General features: G+C 45.0%; 1 protein-coding gene and 1 non-coding gene across 6 annotated transcripts in view; one reads left to right on the forward strand and one right to left on the reverse strand.

The window, feature by feature from the left end:
* Window positions 1-14,407, reverse strand: part of ARHGEF37 (Rho guanine nucleotide exchange factor 37) — a 63,795-nt gene that overhangs the window by 26,599 nt on the left and 22,789 nt on the right. The window contains exons 2-4 of one of the 5 annotated variants that reach the window (XM_003934004.4): window positions 11,431-11,627; window positions 8,183-8,306; window positions 4,241-4,388 (exon numbers count right to left, since the gene is read on the reverse strand). In XM_003934004.4, the coding sequence (XP_003934053.2) occupies window positions 4,241-4,388; window positions 8,183-8,306; window positions 11,431-11,616 (458 nt within the window). In that variant the 5' untranslated portion in view covers window positions 11,617-11,627. Of the gene's footprint in view, window positions 1-4,240; window positions 4,389-4,504; window positions 8,307-11,430; window positions 12,726-14,407 lie in introns of those variants that run through there. The other 4 variants (XM_074379467.1, XM_074379445.1, XM_074379459.1 and 1 more) reach the window with 4 other exon arrangements.
* On the forward strand, window positions 5,636-5,740 carry LOC120365700 (U6 spliceosomal RNA). The gene has a single exon (XR_005580579.1). It is a non-coding gene; the product is annotated as a U6 spliceosomal RNA (small nuclear RNA).

Consider the following 14,407-nt stretch of genomic DNA (forward strand, 5'->3'; position numbering starts at 1 on the left):
AAAAAGAAAAAAAACTGCAAATCAACAGAAAGTTAAAAAAAGAAATGACTTTCCTTTTATTTCTCCTTTATAGTTAAGCTATTATATTGATTTTTTTCAGTTACAAATATAGGTAGGAAGCAATATATTTATCTACGCATGTATTTCAGGATATCTCAGGATAATAAATTTATGTAATATTTGATATAACAAGGGAGCATGGCACTGATAAAATTGAGCACTATGGTGTGGTCTCAGAGAAAATAGAATCCCTGCCTAGCTGAGATAACCATAATACCTGGCATTCATTGAGTGTCACTTGTGTGCAATGAATCAATGCCCCATGGGGGGCTGTTATTCCTCCCACAGTACACATGAGGAAACTAGGTCCTGAGACATAAAATGGCTCTCTCATGGCCAGGGGCCAAGCCACACCCACCAACATGTAGCCTGGCTCCAGAGCCCATGAGCAAAGTCCAGCTGGCCTGGCTAGGAAAGACCAAAGTGCAGAGGATGTAATAAACAGCAGCCTCAGAGCCAGCTAGGACTCCCACACAGTGTTTATTAAATGTCTGAGCTAGATGCCAGCACTGAACTCTTGGGAGATGTTACATCTAAGCTTCTGGCTTCTCTTAAAAAATCAGAGGCTCTAGCCACAGAGGACCTTAATTCTTACATGGCAGCTGAGGTAGAAGGTTTGCAAAAAAAAATCACTGCAATTATTCCTCACCTAATCTCTACAAGCCTTTGTTATTTTTAAGCTCCTGCCACCAAGAAATGGAGTTTATTTCCCCACCCCTTGAGTATGGGCTGGTCTTAGGACTTCATCTGAACGACAATGTGCCAGTTCCCGGCTAAGACCTCTAGAAGCCAAGCCCTCCCCACTGTCCTTAGAACCTTGAGACCACGATGTGAATAAGCTAGATTGCAGGAAGAAGAGAGACCATGTGGCCATGGGTGAGTCAGCTCATGTGTCCTAGATAATATGAAGAAACCCAGCCAGGATTAGCAAAGCTGACCTGTGGGTGACTGGAGATATTCGAGGGTACTAAAGATTCCAGGAGAACCATTGACTGGGTACAGCTAAATTGCTAATATGCAGAAGTTTGAGCTAAATAAATGTTTGTTTTAAGCCACTACATTTTGGGGTGGTTTGTTACCTAACAAAAGCCCCTTGATGTAGCAACAATCAGCTAAGGCCACGCTGCAGCTGCACGCCACACGGGGCCTGTTGTCTCCAGTCTGCGCAGCCTCCGCGTCTCCCTTTTGTCTCAGGTCTGGCACCTTGCTTCCCTTATATCTGTAAACTATAGAAACATATCTAGTGACCCTTGCAGAAGCCTGTTGGTAAGACCCATGAAGGGATGAATAAAGGGGGAAAATGAGTGTTGGTTTTTTGGAAGCAGAGAGGGGCTAGGATATGGGTTCTTGAAAGGAGACTGAGGGGAATGAGGGAATTAAACGGTGAGAAAAACCTGAGGACGAGGAGCGGGGAGGTAGCAGGGGACTCCACATGGATATCTCGCCTTCACAGACCTCAGTCCACACTGTCTCTTGGATATAAAAGGGATGTCTGAGTAGATAAATTATTCATGATGATAAGAATGATGACTTCTGCTCTTCCCATACTATTCAGATTTCCGGAAAATGACCTTCATCTATCTTCCTTTGGCAAGCTTGTCCTGGGGAAGATACAACCTTTTTTAAAACAAAAGGGCTGGGCGAGGTGGCTCACACCTGTCATGCTTGTAAGCCCAGCACTTTGGAAGGCCGAGGTAGGCAGATCATGAGTTCAGGAGTTCAAGACCAGCCTGGCCAATATGGTGAAACCCTGTCTCTACTAAAAAGTACAAAAATTAGACAGACGTGGTGGAACGCACCTGTAGTCCCAGCTACTCAGGAGGCTGAGGCAGGAGAATCGCAGAGGTTGCAGTGAGCTAAGATCGTGCCACTGCACTCCAGCCTGGGCAACAGAGCGAGACTTTGTCTCAAAGAAAAGAAGCAAAACAATTCACAGGAAAGGATATATAGATGACTCTTAAATAAAAAAGATATCCTTAATCATTTACCTGACGATGATTGGATATGTTTAATAATAAGATAAATGCAAAATGAAACCAGATAGAGACAACACTTTTAATCCATTGCAGGAGCAAATATTCTGAAGTCTGATAACACGCTCTGCAGTGAGGCTGTGGGGAAACACACAGGCTCACATATTGTTGATGGAAATATGGACTGACGTAGCCTTTATAGAGGGAAATCTGATGAAGTTTACCCAAATTATCAATACATATTTCCTTTGACCCAGCGATTCCACTTCTGGAAATCTACCTTACAGATATATGTCACTCAACACATGGTCATGAATAAACACTGCAGCACTGTCTGTAATATGAAAAGAATAGAAACAAGCCAAATTCCCATCAATACAGACCAGCTAAATAAACTGTGGAACGGCCACCTAGTGGAAGAGTATGTGGCCTGCCATTCAAATAATTATGAATGCCAGTGTTGAAATACACATCTTGGAGGTCTTGGCACGAGCCACTGCACCCAGGCTGAAAGTAGTATCTTTTTAATGTTACGCACACGTAAAATTAAAAAGATACTACTTTCAGCCTGGGTGCAGTGGCTCGTGCCTATAATCTCAACACTTTGGGAGGCTGAGGCAGGCGGATCACTTGAGCCCAGGAGTTCAAGACCAGCCTGGGCAATATGGTAAAACCCCATCTCTACCAAAAATACAAAAAAAAAAAAAAAAAAAAAAATTAGCTGGGCATGGTGGCACAAGCCTATAGCCCCAGCTACTAGGGAGGCTGAGGTGGGAAAATCACTTGAACCCAGAAGGTGGAGGTTGCAGTGAGTCAATATCATACCACTGTACTCCAGCCTGGGTGACAGAGTAAGACTCTGTCTCAAAAAAAAAACAAAGAAAAAAAAAAGATACTATTTTCATTTAAAAGGCATATATATACATATATATATATATATATATATATATATATATATATATATATGAAGTTTTAGGTTTTTTTTTTTTTAAAAAAGGTCTGGCTCTGTCACCCAGGCTGGAGTACAGTGGCACAGTCTCGGCTCACTGCAGCCTCTGCCTTCTGGGCTTAAGCCAGATTCCCACCTCAGCCTCCCACGTAGCTGGGACTAAAGGTGCATGCCACCACACTAGGCTAATTTTTTTTTTTTTTTTTTGTAGAGTTGAGTTTTCGCCATGTTGCCCAGACTGGTCTCAAATTCCTGAGCTGAAGCAATTTGCCTGCCTCGGCCCCCCAAGTGCTGAGATTACAGGTATGAGCCACCATACCTGGCCAAGAATATATATTTATCATTGCTTGCATATGCAAAAAGAAACTCTGCAAAGATATACATAAGAAATTTGGAAGCGGTTACCTTAACTCTGGAAGCAGTAATTGGGTAGATGAAGGGACAGCACTAGGAAGATTGTTTTTATTATAAAATTTTTGATGTTTTAAAGTTTTTGAATCATGTAATCATGTTACCTATTCAAAAATCTAAATTTAAAGACATATTCTCTACATTTTTCTACCCGGGGCTTCTACCCATTGGTGCTACTTCTAGGCTACGAGTCTACCAGGGACTGGTGATACTGTCCCTTTTCCATGTTGCAGGACTTCAGCCACTGGTAGAGAGGGACCCTCAGGTGATACATACCTGCTTCCCATCACTGTGGGAACACACAGGTCCCCTTATCTCACTGCCCTTTCCTGTGCTAGTCATGAGCACTGTTCCCAAATTTTTCTGCTTCTCCAACCCTGGACGTGCAGTAGGATGGCATGCCCTGCCTCCTGGGTGTTGAAGGAAGCTATGAGTAGTTTTGATCAATAAATTATGAGAAGTGATGAATATTATTTCTGAACCAGAGCATTCAATTGCCAGTGTTAGATTCTCCCGAGCTCTTTTTTCTTAAGCTACAGTTATTGGCAATATTCCAGACAGTGACTACTGTGAGTTTGGGTCCCAGAGTAAGGATGACAAGGAGCAGAGCCCCAGGTCAGCCTGCAGTGGAGCCTAAGGAAGACATAAACCTTTGTTGTCTGAAACCACTGAGATGTGGGAGCTGTTTGTCTCTGCAGCACAACCTGCCCTATCCTGACTGACACAGGCGCTGATGGAGGTACACTCCTGAAGCAGCATGAATGGCATGAAGTCGGGGTGAGACTGTAGCTGCCACTGACCCAGGTCAGTGGGGCAGGAGCGAGTGCTCACTGGCTGTTCTACTCACACCACTGCCTTAATGATGTCCTGGATATGCTGCTGCAGCTCCGGCTCTTTCCGGTACATCTCCACCAATAGCAAGGCCTGGTCGTAGCTGACACAGTAGATCTTATAGACTTGCTCCAACTCCTCTTGGAATTCCAGAAATAAGTTACCTGAGGGTGAACATGCAACAAGGAGTCATCAAGGGCATGTCTGTGCATCCCCTAGCTTGGAACAGGGAGGCAGTAAGTAAACCCCTCCAGCTCTCCAGTGAGATCGCTGGGCTTACCAGCATGTTACCATGGGCAAATGACCTCATCTTCCTGACTTTCTGGTTTTTTTCATCTTTCCACAAGGTTGCTCTGAGGATTGAGTGACAGAATGATATATAGCTTAGGCTGGGACATTGTGAGCACTTACTAAATGGTAGCTATCATCATACCAGGAATATTAATAATGCTCATATTTGGACAGTGCTTTATAGTACACAAAACACACTCATGACCCTTAGCTCGTTTTATCTTTATAATTAAAGACAAAATGTGTGGCAAGCACAACAACAAATCCCCAACTGACAAAGGCATGCACAGGTGGTTACGGTGTGGGCTCGTATTCGAGGGAACCAGGGCCAGATCGCTAGCGACCCTTCCTCAGTTGTGTAACCTGGGCCAAGTGTTTCTATTTTCTCATTTATAGAATGCGAATAAAAATAGTACTTACCTCCAAGGGCTTTTGATAATGACTAAATAAAATAATGCATGTAAAGCATCTGACATAGGCACTGATAGAGATACAATCCTGAAGCAGCAAATATTCACCAGATATTCATCAACTGCTTATTTATTGTCTATGTACCAGGCACTCTGCTAAGCTCTGTCAACAAAAGAAAGCTCCTGCCCATAAGGTTTATATTCTGGGGTGAGGAAGACAGACAATAAATAAATATATTACATATGTCAGGAATAATAAGTGCCATGAATTAAAATGAAGCCAAATAAAGAGTCAGAGAATGGTAGGGGATCTACTTGGGGAAGACATCTCAGAAGATGTGAATGTCTACCAGAGACCAGAAGTAACGGCTGGGCGTGGTGGCAGGCACCTGTAATCCCAGCTACTCAGGAGGCCGAGGCAGGAGAATCACTTGAATCCGGGAGGCAGAGGTTGTAGTGAGCTGAGACCACTGCACACCAGCCTGGGCAACAGAGTGAGACTCTGTCTCAAAAAAATAAATTAATTAATTACATAAAATAAAAATAAAGTCGAGGAAATAAGCAGGAAACAGAAGCCAGATCATGTAGGGTCTCAAAATAAGTTAAGTGCAGTAAGGGATTCAGGTTTTATTCTAATGGTGGCAGGAAGCAACTGGAGGGCTTTGAACAACGGTGACATGACCTGATTTCTGCTTAAAAGGATCATGCTGGTGCTCAATTTCAGCATCATGTACACCAAAGTTGAAACAACATAGAGATTAGCATGGCACCTCTGCAAAAATGACATGCAAATTTGGGAAGTGTTTCATATTTTCAAATCAGAAACTAATGAGATTAGTTGCCTCAGCTCACTGCAACCTCTGCCTCCTGGGTTCAAGAGATTCTCATGCCTCTGCCTCCCAAGTAGCTAGGATTACAAGTGTGTGCCACCATGCCTAGCTAATTTTTGTATTTTTAGTAGAGACGGGATTTCATTATGTTAGCCAGGGTGGTCTTGAACTCCTGACCTCAAGTGATCTGCCCACCTCGGCCTCCCAAAGTGCAGGAATTACAGGCGTGAGCCACCATGCCTGACCTACAGGTACTTTTTAAAATCTTATTCTTGTTTGGAATTGTTTAGACTGTTGTGCTTCAGAATTGGAATAAAACAATCTTATTTCGGTAAAAAAAAAAAAAAAAAATCTTATTCTTTAATTTTGCACTCCTTTGTCATTTACAGGGAATAGTAACTCACTCACATTGCTATTTTAATAAAGAGCTATAGTTTCAAAGGAATGATAAACATACAATACACACAGGCTTTATTCTCACCTTCTACCATGCAGAAGTAATTCAATGTAGCAACTGAGAGCCTTGACTCTTAAGGCCAACCACCTGCATTCAAATCCTGGCTCTGCCCTAGGTGCCTAACTTTAAGCAGGTTATTGCCTCTCTCTGTACCAAAGATTCCTCAACTGTAAAATGAGATAATGGTATCTACCTTTCAGGGTTATTTTGAGATGAAGTGAATTAATATATGTGTATAAGAACAGTGGTTAGCATTTTGTAAACATTCAGAAAGTAAGTTTTTAAGATTTGTTTGTATATTTAGGCCAGGCGCAGTGGCTTACGCTTGTAATCCCAGCATTTTGGGAGGCCGAGGCAGGAGGATCATCTGAGGTCAGGAGTTCAAGACTAGCATGGCCAACATGGTGAAACCCCATCTCTACTAAAAATATAAAAATTAACCGGGCATGGTGGCAGGCACCTATAATCCCAGCTATTCAGGAGGCAGGAGAATCGCTTGAACCCAGGAGGCACAGATTCCAGTGAGCCGAGACAGTGCCATTGCATTCTAGCCTGGGTGACAGAGCGAGACTCCATCTCAAAAAAATATGTATATATATTTGTTTGCATATTTGTTATTTTTAATCCCCACCCTCATAATTCATGTCCAGGATAGGGTAGAAGATTGGTGGTGTAAAAGCCAGGGGGACTTGGGTGGCCACAGCGCTGGGTACCTTCATTTCCTCCTCCCTGCCACTGTAGTGAATCTGGCACCCACCCATTCACCTTTATCTCCTGACTCCACTAGGGAACCTCACACCGTGAGAATCCTGGCAGCAGATGGGATGAGACAGAAGGAGATAGGTATCAGGTTTGCACCCACTCCTCCCTTTTTTCTGCTCTGGTCATCCTAACCGTTTCAGAATGAGGAGACTATCCTCCTTGGGAGGCTGAGGCAGGAGGATCCTTGAGGCTGGAAGGTAGAGGCTGCAGTGAGCCATGATTTTTCCATTGCACTCTAGCCTGGGCAACAGATTGAGATCTCATCTCAAAAAAAAAAAAAATTGAAAGGAGACTCTCCTCATTTCTCATCTGGGCCACAGTAAAGCCCCCAGCTAGTGTCACCGCTTCCATTCTTACCACCCCCTCATAATCCACTGTCCACAACAGCCAAAGAGATCTTTGAAAAACATAAATCAAACCATGTCACTTCCTCACTCAAAACTGTCCAAGGCTCATTATCACAGTTAGAATAACTCCAGACTCCTTGCCATCCTATAAAGCTGTGCATGATCTGGTCTTTGTGTGCCTCTTCTGTCTTATCCCCTAACAGTCTCCCCTCACTAATTTCCCTGGAGCCACATCAACCTTCTGTCTGTCCTTTAAACATTCTCAACTCATCCTTGCCTCAGGGCCCTTGCACAACTATGCTCTCTGGTCTCCCTCCAGATAGTCTCATGGCTAACTCCTTTCTGACACTCAGATCTCAGCTCATATGTTCCCTCCTCCAGAGACCTTCCCTCATACCCAGAAGTTACCACAACTATTTATTTCCTTCAAATTACAAATTATTACCTACAGTTCTGTTGTCTATCTTCTGTTTCTCTCACTAACTTGTCAACCCCATGAGAATAGAAGCTCAGGCTCTCTTGTTGAACCTGTGACTGCACACTGCAATTGCTCAGTAAATAACTATTGGATGAATGAATGTAAAAGAGACACAGACTAAAGATTTAGCTGCATCATTAACAATTATGTGACTGTGAGTATGTTCCTGTCTGTCTCTGGGGCTCAGTCTCTGTCTGTAAAGCAATGGGACTGGACTAGATGTTATGTGAGGGCCCTGCTGGCTCTGTTATATTGTGTTTTGGAGATCCCCAAAACAGACTGCCATTGAGCTGCATTTCCCTGGAACTCTGGAGACAGTTAAACAGGGACCACTCACTGAGAACAATTCTAAGGCTGACAATTCTGTAGGTATTTTTGCTTACCAACTAGCTGCACTTGTTCCTCTTTCTTGGAGGCTGTCTCCTGCAGATCATGAAGGAATCTGCTGTTCACTTTGATGATATCATCAATGTTTGAGAACAGGACATCCAGATCTCCCTGCGGCAACTGGAAGGAACAAAGAAGCCATGGGTGGTCTTTGGGAGTTCCATGGAGTATATTTGCAGGCTTTCAAGAGTAGAACAGAACACTCACACCATTCCCATCACTCTGGAGAAGACTGGCTGCCCCAGTGGAATTTTGCAAGGATTTTGAAATGCTATAAATTAGGTATTTTCATTACTCTACAAGAAGAGAGGAAGAGATGGAGTACTCAGTGTGGAAGGAAAGCTGAACCAGAGTTCTAGCCTAGGTCTGCTGCCAGCTATCTTCTCTCAGTTTCCCCATCTGTCATCTGAGGGTGAGAAGTTAGACTTCTTTCCAGCGCTGACATACTTGGCACCAACCACCATGACCTCAAGATGCATTCCCCAGCTTCTATTAACCAGGCTATATACCTGGTATATACCACTGTTTAAAAAGATGCAAGACATCTATATAAATACACAAGCATGGAAGGATGGGCTGGACGCACAAGTGGGAAAGCTAACTGCAGAACAATATCTAGAGTATACTCTTGTTTTTGTTAAAATAAATAACAACAAGCCGGGCGCGGATTATGGCTCACGCCCATAATCCCAGCACTTTGGGAGGCTGAGGCGGGTGGATCACAAGGTCAAGAGATCGAGACCATCCTGGTTAACATGGTGAAACCCCGTCTCTACTAAAAATACAAAAATTAGCTGGGCATGGTGGTACATGCCTGTAGTTCCAGCTATTCGGGAGGCTGAGGCAGGAGAATTGCTTGAACCCATGAGGCGGAGGTTGCAGTGAGCCGAGATCGAGCCATTGCACTCCAGCCTGGGTGACAAGAGTGAAACTCCGTCTCAAAAAATAAATAAATAAAAACATATATAGTCATGTACTGCATAATAACATTTTGATCAATGATGGACTGCATAAACCAGGGTGACCTCATAGGATTACAGTATCATATTTTCACTCTACCTTTTCTGTATTTAGATACACAAATACTATTGTGTTGCCGTTGCCTTAGTATTCAAGACAGTGACATGCTGTACAGATTTATAGCCTAGGAGCAATGGGCCATATCATCCAGCCTGGGTGTGTCGTTGGCTATCCCATCTAGGTTTGTGTAAGTACACTCTATGACCTTTGCACATGATGAAATTGCCTAACTATGCATTTCTCAAAACACATCCCTGGTGTTATGTGAAATATGACTGTATTTGTTTGTTTAATGCCTACAGAGAAAAATTGTAATTTCTGGAGGGTAAAATAAAACAAGTACTCCACTTTCTACATTATCTACTTTGGTATTTCGTTCATTGAAGAAAGACTAATTTTTAAGTCCATTATTTATCTTTCATGACTGGGATATACTGAACTAAAGAGAATCTTTGCCCTAATGGAACTCAAATGTGAGCAGATGCTTGAAATGTAGCGAGCAAGAGCCTGCATGATTTCTAAAACCAAAAAAAGAAAATATAAAAAGCAAGCACTGTAATAGAAACCCTCATAGCGATAATTTCTCCATGTCACCACCCTGAAAATAAGACAATTAGAATGCAGGTCATGGCTGGGTGTGGTGGCACGTGCTTGTAATACTAGCTAATCAGGAGTCTGCCTTGGGAGGCTGAGATGGGAGGATCACTTGAGCCTGGAAGTTTGAGACCAGACTGGGCAATGCAGTGAGACCTTGCCTCTTTAAAAAAAAAATAAAAAAAAAAAAAGTTTGCCTCCAGCTTTCCTGGGTAATTGGAGCCTCGCCCTGGCCTTTTGGGCTCCCCTGCCTGAAGGTCTGCAGGGGCTGTGGTTGGAGACCCGAAGAGGGGACAGAGCCCAGCCCCTTTCCTGTGGCTGAGCAGGCCTCTGTGTCCATGACACCCATCTTCTGGGCCTGGGTGCTGTAGGCATATGTCCTCCCTGCTGGCTTCTCCAGCTCCTGCAGCTTGACCCTCTTGGAACTCTTTCCTAAGGAGTCAGTCCCCCAGAGGCCTAGCAGGGAATCCTGTTGTATCTGCACTTTGAGTTTGAGTTCAAGGCTCCATCAGGTACAGCTTGCATTTTAGGATGTATAGAAAGCTTGAGTGAGGGCTGCCCTGGTTTGTCGTAGCCCCACCTTCTTTAGAGGGTGAGGGCTGTTGGAGACCCCCCCCTCATCCATGCCACATCAGCTCAGCACCACACATCTCGAGATGATGCCCAAGACAGCTAGTGCCTCCTGGTCTTCCTGCACCAGGCCAAGGGGCACCCCAGAGGATGCTGGATCCCTTTCCTCTTCTTGGTTGAAGGATCTCTCTGTATATGTATGTGTGTCTATAAATATAGTTTATATATACATATATATATATATACATATACACGTATATAATAGATTTTTTTTTTTTGAAATTCTGGTAGAAAAGTTTAAAAAAAAAAAAAAGCAAATGCTATTATTTCAGGGTGCCCAAAGAGGTTGTAGTCAATTTTTGGTACCAGGAGAGGCACCAAATGCATTTCCTGACTTTTAAGCATTTCCTTGTTGGAAGCCACAGAGAGCCAGGCCAAGTTGCTGACAGTGATTTTGTAGACTGAATAAAGAGACCCTTGAAGGGGAAGCAGGAAAAGGAAGAAGAAGAAAAAGAAGGAGGAGGAGGAGAAGAGAAGAAGAAGAATACAGGTCAGTTTAAGCCATCTATTTCAAACTTGAAACAGGCTTGTTCATTAGCTCACATAGTTCTCCCAGGTGATTATTCCTCTCCCCAGTTAGCCGAGGAACACACTAAGACTCTAAGCCAGGCGTCCCCAAACTTTTTACACAGGGGACCAGTTCACTGTCCCTCAGACCGTTGGAGGGCCGCCACAGACTGTGCTCCTCTCACTGACCACCAATGAAAGAGGTGCCCCTTCCCGAAGTGCGGCGGGGGGCCGGATAAATGGCCTCAGGGGGCCGCATGCGGCCCGCGGGCCGTAGATTGGGGATGCCTGCTCTAAGCCATGGAAGGCCTTGTTGGAGGCTGCATGGCCAATGAATGATGGCACTGGAGTTTACATCCAGGTCTGTCGGACTTCACAAACACCATGCTTCCTTTCTATCAAGCTTGCCCCAGGAATGGATGGGAAGTCTCAGAAGCTGAGACCCACGTGTGCCCCTATAAAGACAGGCTGTATGTGACCCCCGCCCAAGTACCTGCTGGAGGCGGCTCCGGATGTCAGAGGCACAGAGATGGAGCATGTGCACGTAGGAGACCTCGGTGTTGATGAGCTCCTGGACAGCCAGCCTCTGATGAAGCAGTGATCTGTCCTCAGAGACCCTGTCTTCCCTGTCCGGACTCCCTGACCTGGAGGATGGCTCGTCGGCTCCATGCTTGGCCATGTCAGCAAGTTCTAGGAAAAGCAAAACCATCCCTACTCATTGAAGATTTGTTGGGACATGCTGTCTTTAATTCAATGACAATTACTCATCAAGAAGCCTAAAAATATCGTGAGCTGCAAACAGAGTCAAATGAACTGTTTATTAGCATTTGTAGGCAATATCTGAACAATATTGAAAGGTAGGTAACAGCTCTGATAATTCTTGACATTTTAGGTGGCGGCTCACACCTGTAATCCCAGCACTTTGAGAGGCCAAGGTGGATGGATCACCTGAGGTCCAGAGTTCAAGACCAGCCTGGCCAACATGGTGAAATCCTGTCTCTACTAAAAATACAAAAATGGCTGGGCGCGGTGGCTCACGCCTATAATTCCAGCACTTTGGGAGGCCGAGGCGGGCGGATCACAAGATCAAGAGATCAAGACCATCCTGGCCAACATGGTAATACGCCGTCTCTACTGAAAAATACAAAAATTAGCTGGGAGTGGTGGTGTGCAAGGCTGAGGCAGGAGAATTGCTTGAACCCAAGAGGCGGAGATTGCAGTGAGCCAAGATCATGTCACTGCACTCCAGTCTGAGTGACAGAGCAAGACTCCAACACACACACACACACACACACACACACACACACACACACACACACACAATTAGCCAGGCATGGTAGCAGGCACCTGTGGTCCCAGTTACTTGGGTACACTGAGGCAGGAGAATCACTTGAACCTGGGAGCCAGAGGTTGCAGTGAGCCAAGATCACACCACTGCACTCCAGCCTGGGTGACAGAGCCAGACTCTGTTTGAAAACAAAAGAAAAAAATAAATAATTTTTGACATTTTATTTATTTATTTATTTTTTTGAGACAGAGTTTCGCTCTTGTTGCCCAGGCTGGAGTGCAATGGCGCGATCTCGGCTCACCGCAACCTCCGCCTCCTGGGTTCAGGCAATTCTCCTGCCTCAGCCTCCTGAGTAGCTGGGATTACAGGCACATGCCACCATGCCCAGCTAATAATTTTTGACATTTTAAATTCATTTCCCAGGACTCAGACAATGTGCTTGCCTGGCTTTTCTTCTATTTCCAATTCAGCTCTTGACCTAGATTTCTTTATCTGGTGCAGCTGAATCTCTTTCACCCTCTCCCAGTGGTCCCCCTACACCCCACCCCACCAGCTACCCCATTCAGGCCTTACTACCCATCGCCTGGACTATTTCCAGAGCCTCCAGAGCCGTCCTTCCAAATCCACACTCCTCTCCTGCCACCCCCACACCCGTTCTTCTTGGACATCCTTCCAGTTTAAACTCCCTGAAACAAAGCTTGTGATCATGGTATGCGGAGTAAGACTTTAGTGGCTTCCTGCTGCTCAGTGATCTGATTCCAACCTCATTTCCCCTTCACAGACTGTACCCCAGGCTCCAACTTCATTTCCCCTTCACAGGTTGTACTGCAGCGGAGAGTTGAGTGCTCTTCTCCATACCTGCATTGGCATTTCCTGCTTTTGTACCTGCTGTGCCCCTTCCTGTGTTCCTGTCCCCTAACAGTCACTTTTTTAAGGCCGCTCTTGATCCTCCCCTCATTTCCTCACTCCCACACCAGCTCCACTTTTCTTCTCTGAAACTCCTACAATCCTTTATCTCTAACTTTTAAAGTATCAACAGGCCGGGAATGGTGGCTCATGCCTGTAATATCATCATTTTGAGAGGCCGAGGTGGGTGGATCACCTGAGGTCGGGAGTTCAAGACCAGCGTGGTACCCCATCTCTACTGAAAATACAAAACTTAGCTGGTTGTGGTGGCACACACCTGTAATGCCAGCTACTTGGAAGGCTGAAGCGGAAGAATCGCTTGAACCCAGGAGGTGGAGGTTGCAATGAGCTGAGATCGTGCCACTGCACTCCAGCCTGGGGGACAGAGCAAGACTCTATCTCAAAAAAGTAGTAATAATAATAAAGTGTCAGCCGGGCGCGGTGGCTCAAGCCTGTAATCCCAGCACTTTGGGAGGCTGAGGCGGGTGGATCACGAGGTCAAGAGATCGAGACCATCCTGGTCAACATGGTGAAACCCCGTCTCTACTAAAGGTGCAAAAAAAATTAGCTGGGCATGGTGGCGCGTGCCTGTAATCCCAGCTACTCAGGAGGCTGAGGCAGGAGAATTGCCTGAACCCAGGGGGCGGAGGTTGCGGTGAGCCGAGATCGCGCCATTGCACTCCAGCCTGGGTAACAAGAGCAAAACTCCGTCTCAAAAAATAATAATAATAATAATAATAATACAGTGTCAAGGGCAATACCATGGACAAGATTATCTGAAAACTTTCCTACCACAAAACACAGGAATGCTAAATCAGCTATAATAAACTCCATTTAATTGCATGTCAGAGCTTGTAAGAGAGGAAAAGAAATCACTAGGGCCCTCAAACAGGGAATTGAAAACTAGGGTGGGGAGCAGCTGAGCTGATGCAGCTGTGGCCCAAAGTAGAGGGTGGGCAGGGGAGAGAGCATCTGAAGCTCAGTGAACCAGAGACTTGGGCATTAGTGCCCAGGCAGGAACAGGAGACAAGCTCCTTCACAGAACTGTCCCCTCCCCCAACAAGGACTTCAGTGAAATGGTGGATCAGGAAAAAAAAAACATGCAGCCATCCGCACAGAAGATGACGAATACAATTCATCCTGGCTTGGGTTCTGGGTGAGGAAAAAAGATCTTCATAACACAAATTCATAACAACAGACCTGCCTTCACTGGGTTGAGGTTCAAATCAACGCTACACATGTGGTCCAAGTGGCCCAAAGCTGAGAAATTTACACA

This window comes from Saimiri boliviensis, chromosome 1 (genome assembly GCF_048565385.1).
Source record: "Saimiri boliviensis isolate mSaiBol1 chromosome 1, mSaiBol1.pri, whole genome shotgun sequence".
Lineage (NCBI taxonomy): Eukaryota > Metazoa > Chordata > Mammalia > Primates > Cebidae > Saimiri > Saimiri boliviensis.